The 24,817-nt window shown below is 51.1% G+C and overlaps 1 protein-coding gene, 1 long non-coding RNA gene and 2 pseudogenes across 10 annotated transcripts; 2 read left to right on the top strand and 2 right to left on the bottom strand.

Moving 5' to 3' along the window:
* The first annotated feature begins 5,695 nt into the window (after positions 1–5,695).
* On the top strand, positions 5,696–9,603 carry LOC110480963 (uncharacterized; annotated as a pseudogene). Its single transcript, XR_014950916.1, has 3 exons — positions 5,696–6,613; positions 7,450–7,538; positions 8,099–9,603. The product of XR_014950916.1 is annotated as an uncharacterized LOC110480963 (transcript).
* A 2,846-nt stretch (positions 9,604–12,449) lies between these two features.
* Positions 12,450–14,354, bottom strand: LOC146764249 (uncharacterized; annotated as a pseudogene).
* A 558-nt stretch (positions 14,355–14,912) lies between these two features.
* Positions 14,913–20,605, bottom strand: LOC110480964 (uncharacterized). Of its 8 annotated transcripts, none has more exons than XR_014950925.1 (5): positions 20,455–20,605; positions 19,377–20,203; positions 17,390–17,659; positions 15,245–15,288; positions 14,913–15,155 (listed from the first exon to the last, which is right to left on the bottom strand). It is a non-coding gene; the product is annotated as an uncharacterized LOC110480964 (long non-coding RNA). The 8 variants fall into 8 exon arrangements; XR_014950926.1 differs by having other exon boundaries at positions 17,503–17,659; XR_014950922.1 differs by having other exon boundaries at positions 14,913–15,288.
* Positions 20,606–20,653: 48 nt separating this feature from the next.
* LOC144245869 (uncharacterized) lies at positions 20,654–23,564 on the top strand. The gene is made up of 3 exons (XM_077788927.2): positions 20,654–20,889; positions 21,558–21,636; positions 21,823–23,564. Exons 2-3 carry the CDS (start codon positions 21,585–21,587, stop codon positions 22,653–22,655), a joined length of 885 nt encoding a protein of 294 aa, XP_077645053.2. The 5' UTR covers positions 20,654–20,889; positions 21,558–21,584; the 3' UTR covers positions 22,656–23,564.
* Positions 23,565–24,817: the final 1,253 nt, after the last annotated feature.

The raw sequence follows: 24,817 nt of genomic DNA, 5'->3' as shown, positions 1-24,817 counted from the left end.
TTCCAGGAACTTTAGGTTCACTGTGAAGCCCTTCCCATAGTTTTGGCATCTAAAGGGTCTCCCCAGTATGGATCAACTGGTGCTTGATGAGGTTGGAGATTCCTCCAAAGCTTTTCCTGCAGTCCTGGACCATGTAGGATCTGGTGGTGGGTTGACCCTGTCTGGATGCTGGGTGCCACCAAAACTGCTCTGTCCTTGCTCTCCACATCTGGACACAGGAAAAATATAAGGAAAGGCCCAGGAGTTGAGATAAGCACCAGAAGAGATCCCTCACCAACCACAGTTAGGGTCAAAACAGACAGCCTGGAACTAGGAACTGAATTTATTACCAACCAAATCAGAGCAGGATAATAAAAAATAAGTCCTAAAAACACCACCTTCCTATCCCACCCTCCTTCCTGGGCTCTCCCTCCTCCCTCCAGCAGTGCAGGGAGATGGGAATGGGGGTCACGGTCAGTTCATCACACCTTGTTCCTGCTGCTGTTTAGGGAAAGGAGTCAGAGTCCTTCCCTGCCCCAGCATGGGTCCCCCATAGGGCCTCAAGTCCTTCCAGCAAAGCTGTCCCAGCATGGGCTCTTCTCTGCAGGTTTACAGGTCCTTGCAGTGTGTCTGCTCCAACATGGTCTTCCCAAGTCATCACATCCTTTTTAAGGATCCACCTGCTCCAGTATAGACTTCCCATGGGTTCACAGCCCTCTTTTAGGCATCCAGTCTCAAGGGAATCTGTGTTCTAGCACCTGGAGTACCTCCTGACCCTCCTTCTCCACTGACCTTGGTGTGTGCACAGCTGTTCCTCTCACATATTCTGATTCTGCTCTTCTCTGCAACAAATTCCATTTGAACAAGAAGGTTTTTTTTTTCTTTCTTAAATATATTATCACTACCATCTCTGATGGGGTCAGCCTTGGCCAGCAGCAGGTCCATCCTGAAGCTAGCTGGGATTGTCTCTACTGGATGTGGGAGAAGATTCTGGCAGCTTCTCACATTAGCCACTCCTGTAGCCCCCCACCCCCACTACCAAAAGCTGGCCATGAAAACCCAGTACAGTTCCCTTGTTTCCATGATGCCCTGCAGTGTCACAATGTTCCCTGGACACCAGGAAACCCTACAGGGTTGTGAACACACCTGGTGCAGGTGGCTTGGGGGCAGCTGCAGTGGAGCTGCAGGTTGAACTCTGGGGGGAGTCTAGAGAGACAAGAGGCCATGAACTATTGACTCTGCACAAAAAGGGCTCAGAGGCCTGTGGTGCAGCCCAGGGAGGGACATTGAGAGACACTGCAGGAGCGAGGACCCTGGAGCAAGAGCTGAGACTTGAGACTGGGGCACATTTGGACTGTGAGGGGATAAAGCCAAGGGGTTTTTTTGGTGGGAGTCCCTCCTGGGAGGCACTAGCTGGGGCTGTTTCTGTGTTACTGCACCAACTGCTTTATGGAATGAAGCATCTGAGACTGCCATAGGAAACCTGGTCTGACTAAGAGAATGGGGGTTGTGGGAGGGTCTTGCAGGGACTGTCAGGGCACTTCAGCCACCACTGTGAAGGGGCTGTGCTCCCAGCAGTGAAAGTCTCTGGAAGTGGGAATATGACGGCCTGAGTGTCTCAGAATGAGGAAGACCCATTTCCCAGACCTTGAAGTTTCCTTAATACATGGACAATGCAGAGGAAGTTGTAGCCATCCAGTGTTAAGCCCTACACTGCATGACACCAACACTGTCCTTTCTCATGTATTTTTTGTGACGACAAAGGGGTTTGTCTTCGAAATTAGTAACACTTTAAATGACCTGTTTATTCATTGATAGCAAAATTACATAGAAGCAACTTCTGGTTGGTGTGTTACTACAGAAGCCTGAGTCGTCTCCTTACATTCAAGCTGGCTGATGAATGGCCTGGCTGGAGAATGGCCAAGGCAGTTTAATATAAGTATTATAAAGGAAAAAGGAAAGCCCTCTAAACATAGAACTGAAGCTGAGCTCACTCCACTAGTGAGTGAGATTTCCCCCATTAAGACGTAATGATGTCTCCTCCTGTCAGTTGTAACTGAGTTCTCTCTTACAAGACAGCCACTTTAGAGAAACTTAATCTTTGGTGTGTGTTGTAAAATGTGCCTTCATTAGATGTCACACTGTACAAATCTTGTCACTTGTTTTTTTCTGACTGGAAATGATGGAGCTGTTTATTGAGAAGGTTTTTTTTGATGCTGATCACACCACAGTGGGAGGTTTCAGCTCCCTTGGGCTACTCAAATTCTTCTCAGGTGATCATTAAAATACTGGTTATCACCTGAGCATTGCTGGAGCACTTATTCTGAGTAATTAACTTTTTTCTTCTCCACCCTGACATGCTGGCTGCATTGTCAGTTTATCTGATCCATTGTATACAATAATAAATATCTTATAAATTCTCCAGTCTGGATTAAATCCCTATTTAACAGTTCTATGTCCCAGTTAGTCTATAGGATGGAGGGAAACGAAGGAATATAGGCTCACCATGTCTACTGATTAGTGATTCATTGGCACTAACATGAACAAACAGGAGAGATTAATGAATTTCACAGGCCACTGTGTTTCAGCCATCCATGTCACTCTGTTATTTTAAATTTTTTTTCTGTTGACAAGTTTCCAGCTATATCATGGTGCTCACCAGTGGGACACAAGTGAGTAAGATGCAAATTATGAAAGAAAATTCCTTCTCATCTCCAGCTATAGGAGTTTGATCTCAGGAAAGAGAAAATATATGTTTATGCAAATGCTCTAAAGCATTATCACTGCTTAGAGTCCTGCAAACCATGGGCCTTTGCAAGGGTGTCACTTGCCAAAATATGTAGACTGGATTCTCCATATGCCTAGAAGGTGATGGCTGGCACTGCACTTCACTTCCCATTTCTTTCTTATTCAGAAGGAATGATCTCTGAAGTCCATCCCAAATATTTGCTATCTATTACTTAACACTTATAGTATTTCTCTGTAAAAAAACACGTTGGATAGTGTTATGATTTAACCCCATCCAGCTCCCAAACTCCTCACAGTTGCTTGCTCAGGCTTCCCCCAGCAGGACTGGGGAGAAAATTGGAAGGGTAAAAGATGGAAAACTTGTCAGTTGAGATTAAGACAGTTTAATACAGAAAGCAAAAACCATCACACAAGCAAATTATAACAAATAATTCATTCATTGCTTCCCAAGGGCAGGTAGGTGCTCAGCACCTCCAGGACAGCACAACCCTATCCCATGGAATGGTGGCGTGAGAAGACAAATGCCACCATTGTAAATGTCCCCCTCTTCCTTCCCCTTCCCCCCACTTTCTATCCTGAGCATGATGCCATAAGGTCTGGAATATCCCTTGGGTCAGTTGGGGTCACCTTTCCTGGCTGTGACCCCTCCCAGATTCCCATGCACCCTCAGTCCCTCTCCACTGTGGCCATACGAGGGGCAGGAAAGGCCTCAGCTCTGGCCAAGCTCAGCAAGGACAAACTCATGTCTTTGTTCTCAGCCCTGTGTTCAGCACAGCCCCAAACACAGCTCCACCACACCCATGCTAAAGGAAACTGATGCCACCCCAGACAGAACCAGCACAGGTGCTCTGATGTCTCCACACGACCTTGCCTTCTCTAGCTGAACAGCTCCAGCTCTCTCAGCCTGTCTCCATAGAGAAGGTGCTACAGTCCTCTTACCAACTTCATGACCTCTTCTGTACTTTCTCTGACAGTTCTAAGTCCTTCTCATGCTGGGGACACTTGACCTGTGCTCAGGACTCCAGGTGGGGTCTCACAAGGGCAGAGTAGAGGGGCAGAGTCACATCTCTTCATCTGATGGCCAAAGTCCTTTGGATGCAGCAAGACCCCATTGGTTTCTGGGCTGGGAGTGCTCACTGCCAGCACTGCTGACTTTTGCATCTGCCATCACCACAAAGTCTTTCTCCACAGGGCCACTCTTGATCATTGCTCCACACAGCCTGTTGGTGTGTTTGGGAGTGCCATGACTCTGGTGTAGGACCTTGCACATTGCTTTGTTGAACTTCATGAGGTTTTTTCATTGACCCCACCTCTCAAGCCTGTCAAGGTTCCTCAGGATGGCCCATCCCTTCCCTCCAGTGTGTGATGCCCCACACAGCTCAGTGTCATCAGCAAACATGCTGCAGGTGCTTCAGTCTCTCTGTCCACATCACCAGCATAGATGCTGAATAGTATTGGACCCAGCATGGACTCCACTTGTTACTGCTCTCCACGTGGACAATGAGCCATTGACCACAACACTGCATGCAGCCATCCAGACAGTTCTTTATCAATCAAGTGCTTAATTCATCAAATCCACATCTCTCCACTTTGGAGACAATGATGTTGTGAGAGGCAGTGTCAAACGCTTTGCGTAAGTTTAGACAGAAAACATCTGCTGCTCTGCCCCATCCACCAATGCTGTAGGCCTGCCATAGAAGGTCACTAAATTTGTCAGGCATGATTTCCCCTTTGCAAAGCCATGTTGGCTGTCACCAATCACCTCTTTGCTTTCCATTTCCTGGGAGCTGGGGCTGTACATGGCACTGATGGTACTGGGAGAACATCCAGGTGTGGGTGAGGAGCTCTTAGGTGAGCTTGGACCCACAGTGTGGGGAATGGGAGGGGGCTGGTACCTCAAATGGAGTACAAGGGGATTGGAAGTACTATGGAAAAGGCATAGGAGAAGGGTGGAAAAGAGGGAATGAGGTGGTGTGAAGGGACATCCCATGACATCCTCACTTACCTCCACCAACAGTTCCCTGGGGTGCTGAGGATGTAACTGAAGTCAGATGGCAACAGGGGTGGGGGGATTAATGTGTAGGTTCATCATCCTTCCTCTACCTGTACAAGGTGAGCAGGAGGCAGGGGGGTAATGAGGGGCATTCCTGGAGTGTCTCCTGTGCATGGGGACCGCCCCAGCTCTGAAGCTGACCACGAAGCTGGGCTCCTAATTTTGATGGTGGGTTATTGAGGTTGCTCTTACCTCTTCTTGAGCCTACCTCCCAACACTGAGTAAGCCCAGGGATTGCTCCCACACAAAAGGTGCCAGGACAGAAAGCTGCTGCTGACCTTTCCCTCCCCTGGGCAGCCATCACTTCCCAAGGAAAGGCATTGACATTCACTTCAGAAGTCCACCAGCAGAACTTGGTGCCACCAGGTTCCCATCTGTGCAGAGCCTGCACTAACCACAGATATCCCTCTCTATTTCTCTGTCTCTCTTGCCATCCTGGTGCATTTCCCCATCCCTCTTTTGTTCCCAGGACCCCATTTTCTGGATCTTTCTCTACCTCCTTCTACCTCCTGCTTTTCTCTTCTCTTTTTTCTTTCTGTCCTGCTGGACAAATGGGGCAGGCCAGGTGGGACCTGTGACATGAGGGGTGGCCTGACCAATAGTTCCCAAAGTAAAAGCAAGGGGCTTCCAGGGTTCTTTCATTAGTGCCTGTGTTGGGTTTGTGTGGCTAGGTTTTGGTGGCAGGGGCGCTTCAGGGGTGGTTTCTGCGAGAAGTTGCCAGAAGCTTCCCCATGTCCAGCAGAACCAACACCAACTGGCTCCAGAACAGATGCACAACTACCAAGGGTGCACCAGAGATGGCAATGACACCTCAGGGATAACAGATTCAAGAAGGGAAAGTTCTTGTGCAGATGGAATTGAGTCCAGAGAAAAGCAGAGTAGGGCCATGTGAAAGGAACAGCTCTGCAGACACCCAGGGCAGTGCAGAAGGAGGTGCAGGAGCTGCTCCACATGCCAGGGCTGAGATTCTCGTGCAGCCCCTGGAGGAGCCTACACTGGAACGGGGATGCCCAAAAAGAAGGATGTGACACCGGAAGGCGGTGCTGGAGTAGCCTCCATGCATGGCTCTGTGGATCCCTGGGCAGAGGAGCCCACGCTGGAGCAGCTTTGCTGGAAGGACCTGAAGCCCTGTGAGGATCCACCCTGGGGCAGGGGAAGGAGTCCCAACTTCTCTCCCTGAGCAGCAGCAGGAACAAGGTGCTACGAACTCACTGTGACTCCCATCTCCCTGTGCTGCTGGAGGGAGGATGGAGAGCCCAGGAAGGAGGGAGGGGTCGGGGAAGGTGTTTATAGAATCTATTTTGATTTTCATTATCCTGCTGTTGTTTTGATAGGTAATTAATTCAATTCCTATCCCCACCGGTATGTTTTGTCCGTGAGTGCCGTTCCTGGCCGGTCGGTGATGCTGGGCCTGATGCACCCAGCACACAATGGCCCTCCTGGCTGCGAGGGCACTGCTGACTCAGATCCACACGGGCACCGATCGGGACCCCCGGGTCCCTTCCCGCAGCTGCTCTCCAGCCTCTGTTTTCCCAGTCTATGCACACAGCCAGGGCGCCTGGAGGAGGAGGAGGAGGAAGAGGAGGAGAAGGGATGAACAAGAAGAAGAGGGATGAGGACGCAAAAGACGACGAGGAAGAGAAAGGATTCAGCAGAAAAAAAAGTATCCAGAGGAGGAGAAGGAGGATAGAGGAGACGGAGACGAGGAAGGGAAGAGAGGCAGGAGGAGGGGCAGGAAAAGGAGGAGCCACAAGCCTGTTTTGTAACTCGTTGTAAGCTCGTTGCAACTGCGGCACCCCCGCTGCGGGAGCATCGGTCCATCGCATCCCGCAGGTGACGGGGGACGGGGAGCTCGCCGCAGGTAGCATGGGGGATTCCTGGTAGAGTTTTTCTGGGAGGGGGATCTTCGGATCATCCGGGAGTCCAAAGCTGAGCCGGAAACGCCCCTTGCGAGGAATGCGGAGGGTCCCCGGGAGGTGGGTGTTTTTGGGTGGGTGTTTTTGGGTGGGTGTTTTTGGGAGATCCCGGGGGATGCCGGGTGCCGGTGGGGCTGGTCTGACCGGCCAGGGCCGCTCCATTGTTGGCCCGCCCTGGTGGCGATCGCCCGGTGCTGCCGGGGTTGGGACACCGCTTTTGGGGGCCCTTCGAAAGAGCCGAGGTGTTGGGGGGAACCCCGGGGAGAGGCGATGCCGGAGCTGGGGGATCCCCAGCCGCACGGAGAGGGAGAAGCCTGGAGAGGGGATACCCTCGGGAGCCAGAAACCAGGACCCAGAGAGGGAGAACCGCCGGCAGCCAGGGGAAGGGGATAGGTTGGAGATGCTCCCCCAAGGAACGCCAAAGTGGGAAACCCAGGGTGGGGGGGAACTCTGGAGTGGCCATCATCTTGAAGCAGATAGGATTTCTCTGGCAGAATCTTGATGTTTTGAAGTTGTTGGGGGATTAATCTCGGTATTTTTATTGGTTTTTTTGGGGCTAAATCTTGGCTGTTTGAAGTTTTTCGGGCAGAATTTTCTATTTTAGAGAGGTTTTTGGCTGAATCTTGGGGTTTTGGGGACTGTGTCTTAGTGTTTTGGGAGCTTTTATAGAGACAAGATGCCCAGTGACTTCTAGAGATGGTCTTGGACAGGAAGAATCTCCAATCCAGCACACTCACATCTTGTTTTCTTCAGCCAAAACCAGAATTTATAATTCCCAAACTTTGGCCAGATGGAAGAGGAGACTGCAAGGAAGAGAAAGATGCTCTGGGACACCCAGGCAGGTGAGGAGGAAATCATTGCCCCTTTCCCTGCCTCTTCTGCCTCATCTCCCAGCCCAGCATCGCCCCTGGCTGCAGGACAACCCCGCTGCCAATGCTGTCCTGTTGGGTATGAATTTGGGGGGGATGTCCTTCCTCTTCCCTCTGACACAGAGGCAAATCTCTTTCCTCTCCTTCTTTCTTCTTCCTTCCTTCTCCTTGTTTCTCCCCCTCTTTTCTTCTGCTTTTTCCTTCCTCTCCTTGTTCCTTCTTCCTTCTTTTCCTTGTTCTTTCCTGTCTTTCCTTCCTCCTTTTTCTTCATGTTCCTTCCTCTTACTTCCTTTTCCTCATTCCTTCCTCTCCTTTCTCTTTCTTCGCCTTCTTTGTTCCTTCTTCTCCTTCCTCCTCCTTTTTAATTCCTCCCCTTCTTCCTTCTTCTGCCTTCCTCACTTCCTTCCTCTCCCTGTTCCTGTTCCTTCTTCCTTCCTATCCCTCCTCAATCCCTCCTCTCCTTGTTCCTTTGACTCACTCATTCCTTCTTCTGTCTCCTTCTTCCTTCCTCTCCTTCTTCCCTCCTCCCCCAGGGAATGACCTGCACACAGAGACCAGAGAAGACAAATGCCCATGTCAGAATCTTGTGGAAGAGGCAGCTCCACAGCACAGGAAGTCAAAAAGGAGGAAAAGCCTGAGAGATCCCCCATGAGACGCAGCTTCAAACCCAGCCCAGGGAGCTCTGAGGAGGAAAGACCCAGCCTGTGCCGGGACGACAGCCAGAGCTTCAGCCAGAGTTCAGAGCTGGTAATCCATGAGCAACTTCGTGACAGGGAAAAGCCCTACAAATGCTTGGAATGTGGGAAAAGCTTCCGCTGGAGCTCCTACCTGATCCGCCACCAGAAGGTCCACACTGGGGAACGGCCCTACACATGTGGGGAATGTGGTAAGAGCTTCAGCCAGAGCTCTGACCTGGTGGTCCACCAGCGCCTTCACACAGGGGAATGCCCCTACAAGTGCTTGGAATGTAGAAAGAGCTTCAGCAAGAGGTCCAGCCTCACGTACCACCAGCGCTTCCACACTGGAGAACAGCCGCACATTTGCTTGGAATGTGGGAAGGGCTTTATCCAGAGCTCCCATCTCATCAGCCACCGCCGGCTGCACACTGGGGAACGGCCATACAACTGCTTGGAATGTGGGAAGAGCTTCAACCGCAGCTTCAGCCTTGTCGTCCACCAGCGTGTCCACACTGGGGAACGGCCCTATGAGTGTCACGAATGTGGGAAGAGGTTTCAAACCAGCTCCGATCTCCTCATGCATCAACGGATGCACACAGAGGAGAGGCCCTCCCGCTGCACTGATTGTAGGAAGGGCTTCATCCGCAGCTCTGACCTAGTCAAGCACTGGCGTGTCCACACTGGGGAGAGGCCCTACAGGTGCTTGAAGTGTGGGAAGAGCTTCACCCAGAGTTCTGCCTTGACCTCACACCAGCGGACCCACTGGTGAGAGAAGCCCTACAAGTTGCAAGTGCGGGAAGAGCACTGGAGGATCCATGTTGGGCAGAGGCCTGGTGACCCATGTTCCTGGCGATCCACATTGGAAGACATCTGACTTGTGGTCTCCACATCCTCCTGGTTCCCCATAGGCACCTGGATGAACACAGGGGTAGAAACATTCATTGGGACACAGACTGATGCTGGACATTCATTGGGAAGAGTGGATTTGTTGACTTTAGGCCCCAAAAACTCTTTATCTGCTCCATCCAATAATTTCTTCCTCTGGTGTCAAGCATCACTGGATGATCTTTATGGTCTTTTCCAACCTAAATAATTACACTAGTCTAATTCTCTCTGGCCTATGGGTGTCTTGCACAGCCAAATGGTGATGGACTGGAGCAAAGACCGAAATTTTGAACACAATGAGGTACAGACCCCTCTAAAAAAAGCTCTTCCACCCACCCAAGCCAGCTACATGGACACTAACATTGTGCTGACATGTAAATCTTTTTATTTTGGCCTTAATTTTCTTTAAATTTTTGTTTTCCCTTAAAAACACCTAAGGTTGGGATGAAAAAATGAATAAAACCTCTGAACTGCCACCATTTTACTGAGATATTTGGGTTCTGGGGGATATTTGGAAAAATGTGGGAGAGTTTTCTCCATTGTTTTTCAGTCCAAATCCAAGAGGGATCAATCTGTTACATCAAAATTACTCAATCCCACTGAAAATGGCTCAATCCCAACCTAAAATAGCTGAGTCCCACCCTTAAGAGCATGATTCCACCTCAAAATGGCTCCCCAGATATGTGATCCCACAGCACCCTCAAAACCCCTAGGAGGAGTGGAATGGGGAGTGGGAAAGGTGGGATGTGAATTGGGAGGGTTGGTATGGGGTTTGGGGTTTGGGATGGAGTGGGATGTGGATTGGGAAAGGTGGGATTGGGATTGGGGGGTGGTAGGATGCAGGTTAGGGGCTGGAATGAATTTTGGAATGGGTGGGAAGGGATCTGAAATAATGTAGCAAAAGATAGGGGATGTTAAGGATGGGGGTACCATGTCTCCAAGCGTATCCCCCAAATCTGTGGAGGTTTTGGGGTATCTGCAATTCCTGAAGAGATTTTGGGATATTCCCCTTTCCTGAGGGGATTTTTGGACAACCCCATCCTGAGCAAGTTTTTGGGGTACCCAGAATCCTGAGTGGAGGGTGGTGGGAGAGGGGGTAGACATGTGGCTTTGGCACATGGAAGGGGGGCTCCATAGAGAATTGTACAGGAACCTGTTTTGGGGAGGACTCTGCTGCTTTCTGCTGGTTTTGGGGCATTACAAATGGCTTTTGGGAATATACTGCTCATTTTCAGGGGCTGAGGTGACTCCCTGCTTTTCTCAGGGGCTGCAGTGATGCTCCTTCATTATGGGAGGATGAGGTGAGCCCATTTTGGAGAGGATCCTGCTGCTTTCTGCCAATTTTCAGGGTTATAACCGGCTTGCGGAGGCCCCCTGCCCTCATTTTGGGGGGGTTGTGGTGACCCCATGGTTCCTCCGATGGCTGAGGGGTTACAGCTGGCTTGTGGGGGCCACCCGATTGCGAAGCATCCCCCCTGGAGCAGGGTGTGTCCCCTTGCTGCAGCCCCAGCCCTGCGGCAGGCTCAGCCCATGGTGACTCCCCAGTGTGCAGGCAGACCTGCAGCGCCCAGCGCTGCACACTTGCAGCCCCCCTCGGCCCCAAGCGCCCCCCGCCAGGGGAATCTGGGGAGGTGGGGGGCGCCCAGGCCGGGCCCAGCCCCGCCGGTCACGGCTGATGTCGCCTGCGCTGCTCTGGACTGGTCCGGACTGGTCCAGACTGGGGCTCCCAGGGCCGCTTTGGGCACCCCTCCACTGCACAACGCGGCTGCTTTGGGGCTGGCAGCACCACCCGGCGCTGGGGATGGGACAGCTGGGGCCACACTGGTGGCACTGGGGATGGGACAGCCAGGGCAGCACTGGTGGCACTGGTGGCACTGGGGATGGGACAGCTAAAGCCGCACAGGTGGCACTGGTGGCACTGGGGATGGGACAGCTGGGGCTGCACTGGTGGCACTGGTGGCACTGGGGATGGGACAGCTGGGGCCACACTGGTGGCACTGGGGATGGGACAGCCGGGGCCACACTGGTGGCACTGGGGATGGGACAGCCAGGGCAGCACTGGTGGCACTGGTGGCACTGGGGATGGGACAGCTGGGGCCGCACTGGTGGCACTGGGGATGGGACAGCTGGGGCCACACTGGTGGCACTGGGATGGGACAGCCAGGGCCACACTGGTGACACTGGGGATGGGACAGCCAGGGCCGCACTGGTGGCACTGCTGGCACTGGGGACAGGACAGCCAGGGCCACACTGGTGGCACTGGAAGCACCCCCAGCTGTGGGCCCGGAGCTCTCAGGTGACCGGGAGGTGGAATGGGGGGAAAGGAGGGCGGGGGGGACAATGGGAAGCAGTGAGGGACGGGAAAAGGGTGGGGTAGGACCTCACCACACCCAGAGTGGGGAATGGTGGGCTGCGGATCTGAGGGTGATAAGAAAGAGGTGGAAAGTTTGGTCTGGGACCCATAAACAGAGTGGGAGGGATATGGAATCCACAAAACTCGGTGAAAGCGGCACATCAAACACCCAGATTTAATGGGAGGTATGTGGCAGGCCCAAACCAAGTTCTGGGGAAACCTGGAGTTTAGGGGTATGATAGGAAGGGCGTGTGAGAGGGTGGAGAAGAGGATCTTTTCACTTCCAAACCGAGTGTGAAGGGTCTGAGTTCCCAGTACTGAGCCGGGGAGGAGGTTGGGAACACCCTGAAACTGAGCTGTAGGGGGAGCCGAGGTTTGAAGGGACAGTGGGAAATTACTGGGAGAATGAAGAAAATTGGAGGCGGGGCAGTGAGCAGGGACATCCCGTGGGAGTCCTGTACGTGGATGCTCTGCCTGAATGGGGTCAAACAACTCGAACAGTATCCTGCTTGCAAACATGCCAGAGGTAAATGAAGAAGGGGGTTTCCACTGTTTTTGGCATTGAATGGCAATGAGATAAGATACAGGAGATCTGTTAAAATACCGGGATAAAGGAACAACCAAATGATAACGTATCCAAAGCTGCTGAGCTGGCACAGCAGCCTGGGCACATCTGCCTGACAGTGCAGGCCTTCAGACTCTAACAGCCCCATCCCAAATTTTAACTGCAGAGTCTCCTGACATAAGGAGAGAAGGATGTGGAGATTCTTCCCTGAAATAAGGACACCACTCAAGAAGCAGAGCTCCCAGTGCTGTGCGAGGTGGGGATACAAACCCCTCCACCACTGCACAGCCCGGCTGCTTTTGGAGTGCCAGCACCTGTTTGGAGCTAGGGATTGTGTGTGGGGGTTGGGCTGGGTAACAAGAAAATGTCACTGAAAACAGGAACTAAACTCTTTAACTCTGTAATTTCACTATTAGAAAGCAGCTTTATTTCAGTGCCAGGTGTGTGCAGGGTATGTCTCCCCCTAACACACACACTCAGCTATCTCTCATATTTTTTGTATTTATGTAACTAATGCATATTAATACATTTCCCAAACTCATATGCCAAACATTCTCCTCAGATTGTTTTACATATTTAAATCATTTATTGGAACTCATTTACATTAGAATAAGGATCATTTAAGGGTCTCTGGTGGTCACTTGGAGAACATCTCATTCCTCAAATTATCCCTGTTCATCACAGGCATCAAAAAACCAGCTGCTTCTTGAGGGCATCCCAGTTCTGTATATGGATCATCAAGTCTTTGCACAATGTGGGTCACTGTGGATCATCCAGTGTTTCCTCCAATGGATGAAGAAGTTGGAGCAATAAACAAAGCTCTTTCCCCCTGCCACCGCCCACCCCACTGGGGCACTCACAGAGCTTCCTTTATTGGTGGGTGTAGTGTAAGGTCAAGGCAGAGCTGCAGAAGCTCCTCCCACACTCCCAACACTTACAGGGCTTCACCCGGCTGTGGATGTCCTGATGGGTGATGAGATTGGAGCTACAGTTGAAGCTCTTCCTACAGCTGGTACAGCAGAAGGGCCTCTACTCTATGTGCATCCCCTGGTGCCTTGAGATTTGAGCTATTCTGAAACCTCTTCCCACACTCGGGACACTCATGAGGCTGTTCCCCAGTGTGGATCTTCTGATGGTGGATCGGGTAGTAGGTGGTGCTAAGGCTTTTCCCACATTTCTGACACTGGTAGGGCCATTTCCCAATGTGCAGGCACTGGTGGGTGATGAGGCTGGAGACATCCATGAGACTCTTCCCACATTCTTCACACTGGTAGGGCAGTTCTATTGTGTGGATCCTCTGGTACTGAATCAGGCAGGAGCTCCATCTAAAGCTCTTCCTAAATTCCTCACAGCTGTAGGGCTGTTCCCAAGTGTGCAGATGTTGGTAGGTGATAAGGCTGGAACTCCAGCTGAAGCTCTTCCTACATTCCAAGGACTTGTATGGCTTCTTCCCAGTGTGCAGGTGCTGGTGGGTGATGAACTTGGAGTTTCAACTCAAGCTCTTCCTGCAGTCATGGCATTTGTAGGGCTTCCCTTTCGGTGGGTCTGTTGGTGGCTTGTCAAGGGAAAGCTCTGGCTGAATCTTTTCCTAAATTCAGGACACTCATAGGGCCTCTCCCTGGTATGTGTTCCCTGATGCCTGATGAGATGTGAGCTATTCCAAAACCTCTTGCCATAGTCAGTCATAGACACTCCTAAGGTCTCTCCTCCATGTGTGTCTGCTGACGTCTGATGAGAACTGAGCTGTTCCAAAACCTCTTCCCACACTGAAGACACTCATAAGGCTTCTCCCTCTGTGGAGGCCCCAGTGGATGACCAGGTCAGACTGCAGACAAAGTTCTTTCCACAGTCAGGGCACTCGAAGGGCCATTCCCCTATGCAGGCACTGGTGGGTGAGGAGGTTGGAGCTCTGGCTGAAAGTCTTCCCATATTGCCCACACTTGTAGGGACATTCCCCAGTGTGCACCTGCTGGTGGGAGGTGAAAGTGGAGACATCACTGAAGGTCTTCCCACATCCCCCACATGCGTAGGGCCGTTCCCGAGTGTACAAGCTCTGGTGATAGATGAGGTGGCAGCTTGTGCTAAAACTCTTCCCACATTCCAAGCCCTTGTAGACTTCTCTCTACATGAAGCTGCTGCTGGACACTCAGGTCAGAGCTCTGGATGAAGCTCTGGCCACCTTCCTGGCACAGTCTTTCCTACTCAGAGCACCCTGGGCTGGGTTTGAAGGCCCTTTCCCCCTCTCTCCTGCTCCATCTCCCAGCCCAGCATGGCCCCAGGCTGCAGGACAACCCCACTGCCAATGCCATCCTGCCAGGCACAGACTAAGGGGATCTTCTTCCTTCTCCTTCCTTTTTCTGGTACGGAGGTGTGAAAAACAGCAATCACTTGGTTTCTTAAAATTTTGTAAGTTTAATAATAAAAAAATAGTAATACAATTTAGAGTAATAAAATTTAGAGTTAGGACAATTACGAGAAAATAAAAAGCAAATAATTATAGATGCTTAGTGTCCGGATGCTCTTGGACACTAAGTCACGAAAAGCATACCTTGTGAACAAAGGAATAACCCTTAAAAACCACACACTGTTGCATATTCATACATACTTCATGGTTATGCATACATTCTATTTAAAACAAGAACCTCTGTCTGCTATATGTCAACTATTTATTTTAATTCCCACGGCATCTTTGAGTCTGAGCAAGGCCTGAAGAAATTAGCTTCTTCTGATAAAAGAGTCATAAATTCCTCTTCTCTGGAAGATTGAGGTGTTCTGTGACTGTTATCTCAAAGCTAATATCTCATTCCTTGCGAAAAAAAAAACCACATACATAGTTTTGTTCTTTAAAACCAGTGAGAGACTCTAAGTCAGAATTACAATTTATTGGGGAAAAGGGAAAAGAGACAAAATACATGCAATGATACAAAAGGAAGACCACTGACAAAGTCAGAATACAACCTGACACCCCTTTGGCCAGCGTGCTGGTAGCAGTCCAAACTGGAGTGGCTGCAGTCCTCCTGGAGTGGCAGATGTGGTTCTGTTGGAGCAGTGGTCCTGTAGAAAAGGTGTAGTCAGTCGAGTGGAAACCCCAGCTGTGTCCTCCTGGAAACCTGTGGAAAGGCTGCTTCTCTGTTCAGAAATCCCAGGATAGATCTAGGTGGGCATGCTTAGCTCCTCCCCCCTGGGTGGAGCATCTCACCGTGGGCTGATGTCATTCTGAGTCAGGGGTGTGTCCTTGATCACCTGTAAAACAGAAATGGCTTCTGGATGGAATTATCTCTGAGTCATGTGGGAGATATTGATGGGCCCATTACCAGGAGATAAGGAAAACTGCCCAGAGGGCAACTGCTACACAGATGGTACTAGAAAACATCTTGCCTCTCAATCTTGGACAATTTCTATTTTAACTACTAAAGCTGCATTTTAACTACAAAACTACATTTACCGTACTATTAAAATGTTAATACAGCACTTCTAATCAAAATAACATCATACATATAATATTCAATTTAATATTTGCAAAAAGCCAATCATAAAATATGCATTTTTCACAGAGGCAAATCTCCTTCCTGGTCTTCTTCCTTCTCTCTCCTTGTCCTTTTTCTTCCTTCTTCCTTCTACTTGTTTCTTCCCCCCCCTCAGCACTGAGCTGTGGATGGAGACCAGGGAGAACAAATCCCCATAGCAGAACCTTATGAAAATGGCTGATTTTAGGGGCTCCATGGTACGTGAAGTCAAAAGGGAGGAAAAGCCATGGAGATCCTTCCACAAGAAGGGCCTGCAAACCCAGCCCATGGTGCTCTGAGGAGGAAAGACCTGCCCCGTGTTGGGAAGGCAGCTGAGCTCTGACTTGGTGGTTGACCAGCAGTGTCATGATGGGGAGAAACCCTACAAGTGCTTCTTGGAATGTGGGAAGAGCTTCAGCAACAGCTCCAACCTCCTCATCCACCAGTGGGTGCACATGGGGAAATGGCCCTAAAAGTGTCTGGAATGTGGGAAGAGCTTTATCCAGAGCTTTAGCCTGATGTGCCACCAGAAGATCCACATTAGGCAACAGCCCTACCTGTGCTTGGAATGCAGAAAGAGCTTCAGCCCCTGCTTCCATCTGATCTACTGCCAGAGATCCATGCTAGGGAACAGTCCTCCATGTACTTGGAATGCAGGAAAAGCTTCAGGTGAAGCACCTGCCTGGTCTGCCACCAGAGCATCCACACTGGGGAATAGCCCCACATGTGCAGGAAATGTGGAAAGAGGTTTAGTGACTGTTCCAACCTGATCTGCCACCAGAACATCCACACCAGAAGGAGGCTCTAAGAGCACCCCAAGTGTGGAAGGAGCTCCTCCTGTGAAACGTAAATTTTAAGGAATTTAAAGATTTTAGAGGCGCTAAGATTTTAGTTAGAGATAAGTCTTACTAGAGTTAATTAAAATAAATGAGTAGGCCTTGATGAAGTAAGGAGTTAGTAGTTAACTAACAATTGATTGCTTGTCAGCACAATGTTTAGTTAGCTGGGTTTATAATGAAGAATATACAAACTGACAAATAGCTTTTAGGAACATAAGACAATTGTGGGCCTCCTCTGTTCTGAAACCAATTGAAGACAAGGAATGGGAGTTCTACCAAGAGTTCATTTGTCATATTTGCATTGAAAAGGTAGAAAGGTCAGAAGGACGAAGACTTCATTTACTTCCTCATTTTGGGACCCCGACCCATGAAAGGGACCACTGACCCATTTCAAGGAAAAAACTACACATGCTTAATAGCTTTTGAAATTATTAACATACAAAGCGAGGAATGGGATGTACCAAAATGATGAATATTTTGTGTATTCAATACTTGTATGGATAAAAGAACTCTGTAATCACCTGAAAGGTGCGGTGTGTATTTGGGAGCTATCCTGCACACTACCTGACGTCGAATAAACACACATTTTCTAACTTTAAACTGTTAGAGATTTGTCCATCACAGCTGGATATGGGTACTAGATCAATATCCATATTTTTTTAATAAATCATCTGCAGCTCTGCCTTGACCCAACACCAACAGCCCCACAGGTAAGGGAAGTCCTGTGAGTGCCCTGGCTGCACGAAGAGCTGTGTTCACTGCTCCAACTTCACCCATTAGAGGACACACATTGTGTTATCTATGGTGACCATGCTGGGACTTGAATCAACCTTGTGATTCAAGTAGGTCACAGATGTGGTAATCCAGAACTGGTAGAGACCAAGATTTTGGAGACAATTTTGTGGGAATCCCTCCTGTCCTGGTTTTGGGCAAATTTGGGAGAAAACTTCCAGGAGGAGCACCCCCAGACAGCAAACCTCCACAGCCCCTCCCATGCACCTGGTTCAGGAAGAATTTCCTTGGAGAGACGTGGAAAAAAACCTGTTGATTTAACAGACAGAAACACTCCCCGGCACAAAAACAACAACACCAGATGACAAAAACTCTTTCACCACTCTGAAGAGATGACAAATTCAGAAAGTCTCTCCTGGGAGTGGTCGCCCAGTTCTTGGTCTCTGGCGCTGGGGATTGCTCTGGGCACTGGGGATGGCTGCTGCAGATCACAGAGCGCAGGCTCTCAGTGTTTCTCGGTGTTTCCCAGGTCCCAGCCTGGAGCAGGTTGGATGGTATTCAGGAAAGGGAAAGAAAAACAGTCCAGGGAAAGAAAGTGAACTGCCTAGCTAAACTAAATAATAAGCAAAAGCAAGATGCAGTAGCGAGAGCAAAGCAAAAGCAAGCAATCAAGCCCTATCCTCTCTCCTAGACACAGACCATGGGGGGAGGTGAGCCGGCTGATAACAAGACAAAACAAACTTTCGCTTTTCGGAGCCAGTCCTGAAGGCACAGAACATAACATCAAGCACAAACAGAACACACGACTGGGGATACAAGCACCATAACATCACCCTAGGACACCTCCAAGAAAGGCTCTTTCATCCACCCAACTCAGTCCAACCCAACCCAGCTCCATGGATACTCAAACAATGCTGACACGTAAATTCCTTGATTTTGGCCTTTATTTGCTTGTGATCCATCTTTTAAAAACACCCAAAATTGGGTAAAAATGAAGAACTTCATTAAAGATGTGCAAAACCTCACCATTTTACAGGGACTGGGGAGGAATTTGTAGTCTGGGAGATATTCAGGAGGATTTGGGGGTTTTGAGGGAATTTGGAGTAGTTTCCTCCATTATTTTGCACCCCAAAAGGTGAGGGGTTCTATCCATCACTTCAAAACCACTCAAGGAAGGTGGCCACTGAAAGTGTCTCCATCCAAGCCCAAAATGTCTCAATCCCACCTCAAAATGACTAAATACCACCCCAAAAGTATTCAATCCCACAGCGCTCCAAACCCTGGAGGGGAAGGAAGGGAGGGAGGGGTGGGATGTGAATCGAGAGAGGTGGGATATGGACTGGGGCAGATGGGATAGGAATTGGGAGGGGTGAGATGGGATTTGGGAGAAGTGGGACGTGAATTGGGAGGGGTGGGATGGGGTCTGAAACGAGACAGCTGAAGGTTTGGGATGATGAGGCCAGGGGATACCCCATTCCTAAAGGGGTTGCGGGATCTCCCCAGTTCTGCAGGGCTTTGGCTGACGACTCACCAGTTGCCAGGCAGACCCGCAGTGCCCAACATTCCCCATGTGGACCCCACCTGCAACCCTTCACCTTCAGTGCCCCCCAGGAGGGGAATTTGGGGAGGGAGAAGACAGAGGCCATCCAGCCTGGGCCCCCTATGCTGTCCTGGCAGTGGCAGCTGTGGTGGGGGCCGAGTGTGGGCAGGAGCAACTCAGAGCCCAGCGCTGCCCCAGTCGGACCTGCCCCAGCTCCATCCCTCCACCTCCAGCAGGATGCATGGGAGACACAGGAGAACAAGGGTGGGTGCTGGTCCTGGGGAGAAGAGAAGGGATGGAGGAGGAGGAGGAGGAGAAGGAGGGATAGAGGAGGAGGGGATTACTTGGTTAAAGCACACCAAGATAAAGGAAACAAAAATCCAAAATCAATAAATCCAAACTGAAATAAGCCCTAAACTATTTATGTAGCTCAAGAATTTCTGGGGGAGGGAGGAGGGAGGGGGGAAAAAAACCCAGAAAAGGGTAAGGATAAAAAGGAATATGCAAGACGCCAGTGTTGAGTCACAAGGGTCAGAGTAGACCCCTGTACAGAACTGAACCTGGATTTGAACAGTTTATGCTTAAAGGCCCAATAGCACTTAACTTAAACTTAACAGTACTTAACTGAAACTTAATCAGTAACTTCACATAGAATTTATTACACCACAACAGGAACACACCCACAGGCCCGACTGACTTACAAATCTTACCTACTTCCTACTCCAGGAGAGCAGCATTCTCAGGACATTTCTATGGCATATTCAGTGTCACACACACATGGACAGGAGGAGTCTGTACGGGGTCGCTGTGGGAAATTCCCATGGAATTCTCCCTTCAGATGCCTTTGCATCTCCCCACCAGGTGCAGGGCAGAGCCTCGAGGAGTGGGGGGGCTCAGCCCAGGACCATTCGGGGATAGCCTGAGGGCAGCAAAAGGGAGAGTTCCTGGCTGCTGTTGAAGCTGCTGCTGCCCAGGAGCCCAAGGGTTTCACTCAGGGCTGCTGTTCATAGGGATGGGATGGGCTTTAGTCACAGACATTTTCCATCCTAGCCGCAGCTCAGGTTGGTGACTTTCTGGAAAAGGTTGAGAACTAAAATATGATCCCATTTGGGATGTTATTCAGGCAAAAAAAAAAAAGTTTCCAAGGCTGTTGGAGCTCATTGTACAGCACCAGTTCCTAGAACAGATGATGTTGGTGATAAACTCAAGAGGAATTGAGCCAAGGGCTGTTTGTCAAGGCTGAGAAGATATTTTCCCGAGAGTGTCCACTGATGTTTCATGAGATCTGAGACGATCTGAACCCTCTTCCCACATTCCTCACACTTGCAAGGCTATTTCCCTGTGTGCCGGTGCTGGTGAGTGATGAATGCAGACAGAAGAGAATTTCCAGAGCCTGGAGCTGGGTGAGAGGTAGAGAATCACCAGAGGATGATGCAGAGCGGGTTCCCAACAGAGTGCACAAGCTGTTCCTGTCCAACTCCACTTCGGAATGCCATTCTGGAAGTGGCAACTTGGCCTTTCCTGTCTGCTGGAACACCCCTCTGTGGGCAGGGACACAGGTCATGGCATGCACCCTACCAGCACCCCACAGCCAGCTGGAAGCTCAGGGGGCCACGCCGGACCCCCTTTTCCCACTCCCCTCCACTCCACGGCCACCGCAGCACCGGCTGCTGGCTGGGGGGAGCCCCTCAGGAGCCCTCCAGCGAGGATCCGCCTCCCCCAGAGCTGCAGGGAAGCTCTCCAGGGAACACACAAGGGAGACACGAAGGGACCCCCTTTGGGAAGCACTCACCCGCTGTGCTACCTCCCGTCATCTTCCCTCTCCCATTCCTTTCCCACCGTCCCCCCAAATCCCAGCTGCCCCCATCTCGGCTCGGGGCTGGCCCGCCTGCTCCGTCCGGGGTCCCCCCGCTCCTCGCCGGGCGGATGGGGCGGCACCGGGCGGAGCTGCCGGCAGCGGGAGGGAAGAGGAAGAGGAGGCGCAGGAAAAGGAGGAGAGGCAGGAAGGCGAGGAGGGAGAGCGGCCTTCATTTTTGTTCCTGCCTTGAGTTTATCTGTCGCCCGGCTTCCGCTGTACCGGGGCCAGGAGACCAGCTTCTGCAGCCGTCTGATGTTCCGCAAAGGAGAAGAAAAGTAGAAGAAAGTGGAAGAAGAGGAAATTCGCGTGTCCGCCCTGTGTCCGCAGCCCTGCCGGCCCGTGGAGCATCTGCCCCGCCGCATCCCACAGGTGACTGGGCAGGGAGAACTTGCCCCAGATCCCTTGGGCGTCCCCGGGAGGTGTTTTCTTCGGGGGGATCCCGGCCGTGCCTGTCGGCAGAGCCCGGGATACCGCGGGGAGGATGCGAGATCCCGCACGCCGCACGGAGATCGCCCGACGGGCTTAAGGGGACATCAGTTCTGGCTGCCCCTGGCGTGGGAGACCAGACAGGGGCAATACCAGTTTGGAATACCCCCGGCGGACTGGAAAGGAGGAAGCACAGAGTTAACGGGGAGGGCAGGATCCCCTCGACCCTGAAACGGGGAGACTGGGAGGGGAGACGTCCCCGGCAATCTGGAGTTAGGCGAGCCTGAAGAGTGGGAACCCTGGGACCCCCAGCAGTCGAAACAGAGACTGAGAGGAGAAGGGACCCCTAGGACCTCTAAAACTTCCAGCAACCCTAAGCGGGACCCAGCAGAGGGAAGACCTCCAGGACCTTAAAAGGGAGAGACTAGAGAGGGGGGAATCTTGGAGGGCTCCTTTGCTGAATCTTAATATTTTGGAAAGGTTTTTATTCTGCTTCATGGTGTTTTGGAGGTTTTCATGGACACAAGATGCCTGGTGATTTCTAGAAATGGACTTGGGCAGGAGGAACCTTGAATTCATCACACTCACATGTTGCTTTCCCCCAAACCCAGGATTTGTCATTCTTAAAGCTTGGCTGAATGGAGGAGGAGGCTGCAAGGAAGGGAAAGATGCTCTGGAACAGCCAGGCAGGTGAGGAGGAAGTCAGTGCCCCTTTCCCCCTCTCTCCTGCTCCATCTCCCAGCCCAGCACGGCCCCCGGCTGCAGGACAACCCTGCTGCCAGTGCTGTCCTGCTGGGGACAGACTAGGGGGATCTCCTTCCCTTTCCTTCTGGCACGGAGGCAAATCCCATTCTCTCCTTGTCCTTCCTCCCCCAGGCAATGAGCTGGAGGCAGAGATTAAGGAGGAGAAATCCTCCTGGGAGAACATTGCAGAAGAAGCTGTTTTGAGCGCTTCCACAGCACAGGAATCCGATGGGGAAGAGAAGCCCCAGAGATCCCGCACGAGGAGGGGCTGCAAACCCAGCCCAGGGTGCTTCAAGGAGGAAAGAGACACCCTGTGCCAGGAAGGTGGCCAGAGCTTCAGCTCTAACTCAGAGCTGGTGAAGAAGCCTAAGGATGTGGAGAAGTCCCACAAGTGCTTGGAATGTGGGAAGAGCTTTAGCCGGAGCTTCCACCTCCTTCGCCACCGGATGATCCACACAGGGGAACGCCCCTATGAGTGCTTGGAATGTGGGAAGAGCTTTAGCCGGAGCTCCTGTCTGATCCGCCATCAGGTAATTCACACGGGGGAACGGCCCTACAAGTGCAAGGAATGTGGGAAAAGCTTCAGTGACCGCTCCAACCTCCTCACCCACCAGCACCTGCACGCCAGGGAACGACCCTTTGAGTGTGGGGAGTGTGGGAAGAGTTTCAGCATCAGCTCTGGCCTGATCCAGCACCAGAAGATCCACAGTGGAGAACGCCCCTACGAGTGTCCTGAGTGTGGGAAGAGGTTTCGGACCAGCTCCCATCTCCTCCTTCATCAACGGATTCACACGGATGAGAGGCCCTTCCGCTGCCCTGACTGCAGGAAGGGCTTCAAACGCAACTTCCACCTGACCCTGCACCGGCGCATCCACACTGGGGAGAGGCCCTATGAATGTCCCGAGTGTGGGAAGAGCTTCTCCTCCAGCACTGGCTTAACCCGACATCAACAGTCCCACTTGTAAGGGAAGCCCTGCTGTGGAGGCTCAAGGGCCTTCCACTGGAGCTGTAATACCTTAGCCCTGGAAGGGCAAAGGTGACCAGGATCAAAGAAAGACGCCTCTTAGAATAAAATGGTCTCACCTGTTGGGGAAGATGAAATGGGAAAGCCTTATGAATATGATTGCTTAGCAAAGGATTTGGCAAATACAGAGACTGTGAGTGAAATTGAGATGAGAACGAGCTTTGAGATTTTGGATGTTGGTTGCTAAGCAACTGGTGGACAGTGGTGTAGCTGGTAGAAGGTAACCCCCTTTTTTGTGCCACAGACAGATCCAAGGGTCAGATAAAGTGTTCTGTCTCATCCCTCAAAATTGTATAGTTTATCCCCCACCTGTAACCCTCCCCTGAAGTATGATGTATCTGTAATCCCATTGGTCCAAAGTCTTATTCTGCACCCACTCTCAAGCCCCCTTGATAAGGTGTACCCCGGAGACCAGAGCTCCTTCTCCTGCCCCTCTTCCTGCCCCTTCTCCTGCACTCTCTCCCTCCCCTTCCCTCTGCCCTCTTGGACCCTCTCTTGGAAATCTCTCTCGCTATCTTGCCCTGCCCCTACTCCTTGGGGCCTGCTCCGAGCTGCAGCTGCCCACAATAAACTGTATATCCTAATGTCGGTCTCAGATTCATTCAAAGAGGGAAACTGAGAGTTTCTAATCAGGCAGAAGCCTGGGAATCTGTTGGAAAAGTATGTAAATAAGAGTTGTATCTCCTTGTTGTTCATGTTGTTTATAGTTATAAAGTTCTACCACTGTGCGTCATGCACTCTGCACCAATGGTGCAGGTTGTTTTCACTTCAGGACCAATGGATTTGGCCTGGATGAAGCTCTGTATAAAGAGCGATGCATTTTGAAATAAATCAGAGTTTCACTGTCTCAGCCTTCTGACTCAGTTTCTTCATTCCCATCCTGCCTCAACAGTGTCATCCTAAGACGTGACTTCAGATCTCTCATCTCTGTCCATCCTGACTGTCCAGGACCAGCCCTTGCCACTCTCACTCACAGGCATTTGCAGGCTCATGTTAATGCAACAGCTTTTATTGGTATCACCCAGTTGAACTGCTGTTTTTTCCTTATAGGTACTCCCCCTGGAATGTTCTCCCCTCTCCGGTCCCCTATTTGTCCCAGTTTACTGCAGTGCCCCGCCTCTGTTATCTCATGGGTTCCTCACTTGGCTGCCCCTCCTCTGTGCCACTTGTACTCAGTTCCCATTGGCCCTTGACCCTCGCATCCACCTCTTTTCGCCCCATATGAAACCTTGTGTTCTCAGCCCCATTTTGTCTCTGTCCCTGGACCCTCTTCATCACAATAAATGGCGTTTGGAGTTCCACACAAAGACCCATCTCTGGCCTTGTTCGTCAGCAGGTTAAGCAAGCCTGCTCTGGGCTCTGGGAGTCCAGGTCGCTCACAGAGGCTCATTGTGGACATGCTGCAACACCCTGCAAATGCCCCAACTTTGGGAAGAGCTTGTCTGCTGCTCCAACTTCATCACCCATCAGAGGACCCACACTGGATGATTCACAGTGACCCTCACTGGGCCGGTGTCCTGGGTTTGTGTGGCCAGGTTTTGGAAGTAGAGGGCTACAGGGGTGGCTCTTCTGAGAAGCTGTCAGAAATTTCCCTGTGTCCAGCAAAGCCAGCACCAGCTCCTGAATGGACCCACAAGTTGCCAACACCAAGCCTATTAGAGATCGCAGTGACACCTCAGGGATAATGGATTCAAGAAAGATAAAGTTCTTGTGCAGAGTAGGAGCATGTGAAAGGAACAACTCTGCAGACACCCAGGGCAGTGCAGGAGGGGCAGGAGTGCTCCAAGTGCCGGAGCAGGGATTCTCATGCAGCCCCTGGAGGAGCCCACACTGGAACAGGGGGATGCCTGAAAAGGATGTGAGCCCATGGAAAGCCCGTGCAGGCCCAGTAGCCTCCATGCAGGGCTCTGTGTGTCCATAACTTGGGGTGAACTTCATTTGGGGTGATGTGCATATAAGCAGTTGCTTCTTTACACACTTTGCCACAGTGGGAATTTTTGTGAGCATGCATTTCCCAGCATGGGTCACACAGATCTTGCCTCTGCCAGGCCTGGAGTCAGCACCTTCCTGTTACTCCGTTGTGTGCTTATCTCATGGCAAAGT

This window comes from Lonchura striata, chromosome 35 (genome assembly GCF_050655825.1).
Source record: "Lonchura striata isolate lonStrDom1 chromosome 35, ASM5065582v1, whole genome shotgun sequence".
Classification (NCBI taxonomy): domain Eukaryota; kingdom Metazoa; phylum Chordata; class Aves; order Passeriformes; family Estrildidae; genus Lonchura; species Lonchura striata.
Note: the sequence above shows the minus strand (reverse complement) of the source record. Positions and strands in the feature narration are given on the sequence as shown.

Excerpts from the sequence above, each read along its gene's own strand:
- LOC144245869 (XM_077788927.2), top strand. The coding sequence starts at position 21,585 with ATGGAGGAGGAGGCTGCAAGGAAGGGAAAGATGCTCTGGAACAGCCAG. Across the intron at positions 21,637-21,822 it reads GCTCTGGAACAGCCAGGCAG|GCAATGAGCTGGAGGCAGAG; the intron begins GTGAGGAGGAAG and ends TTCCTCCCCCAG.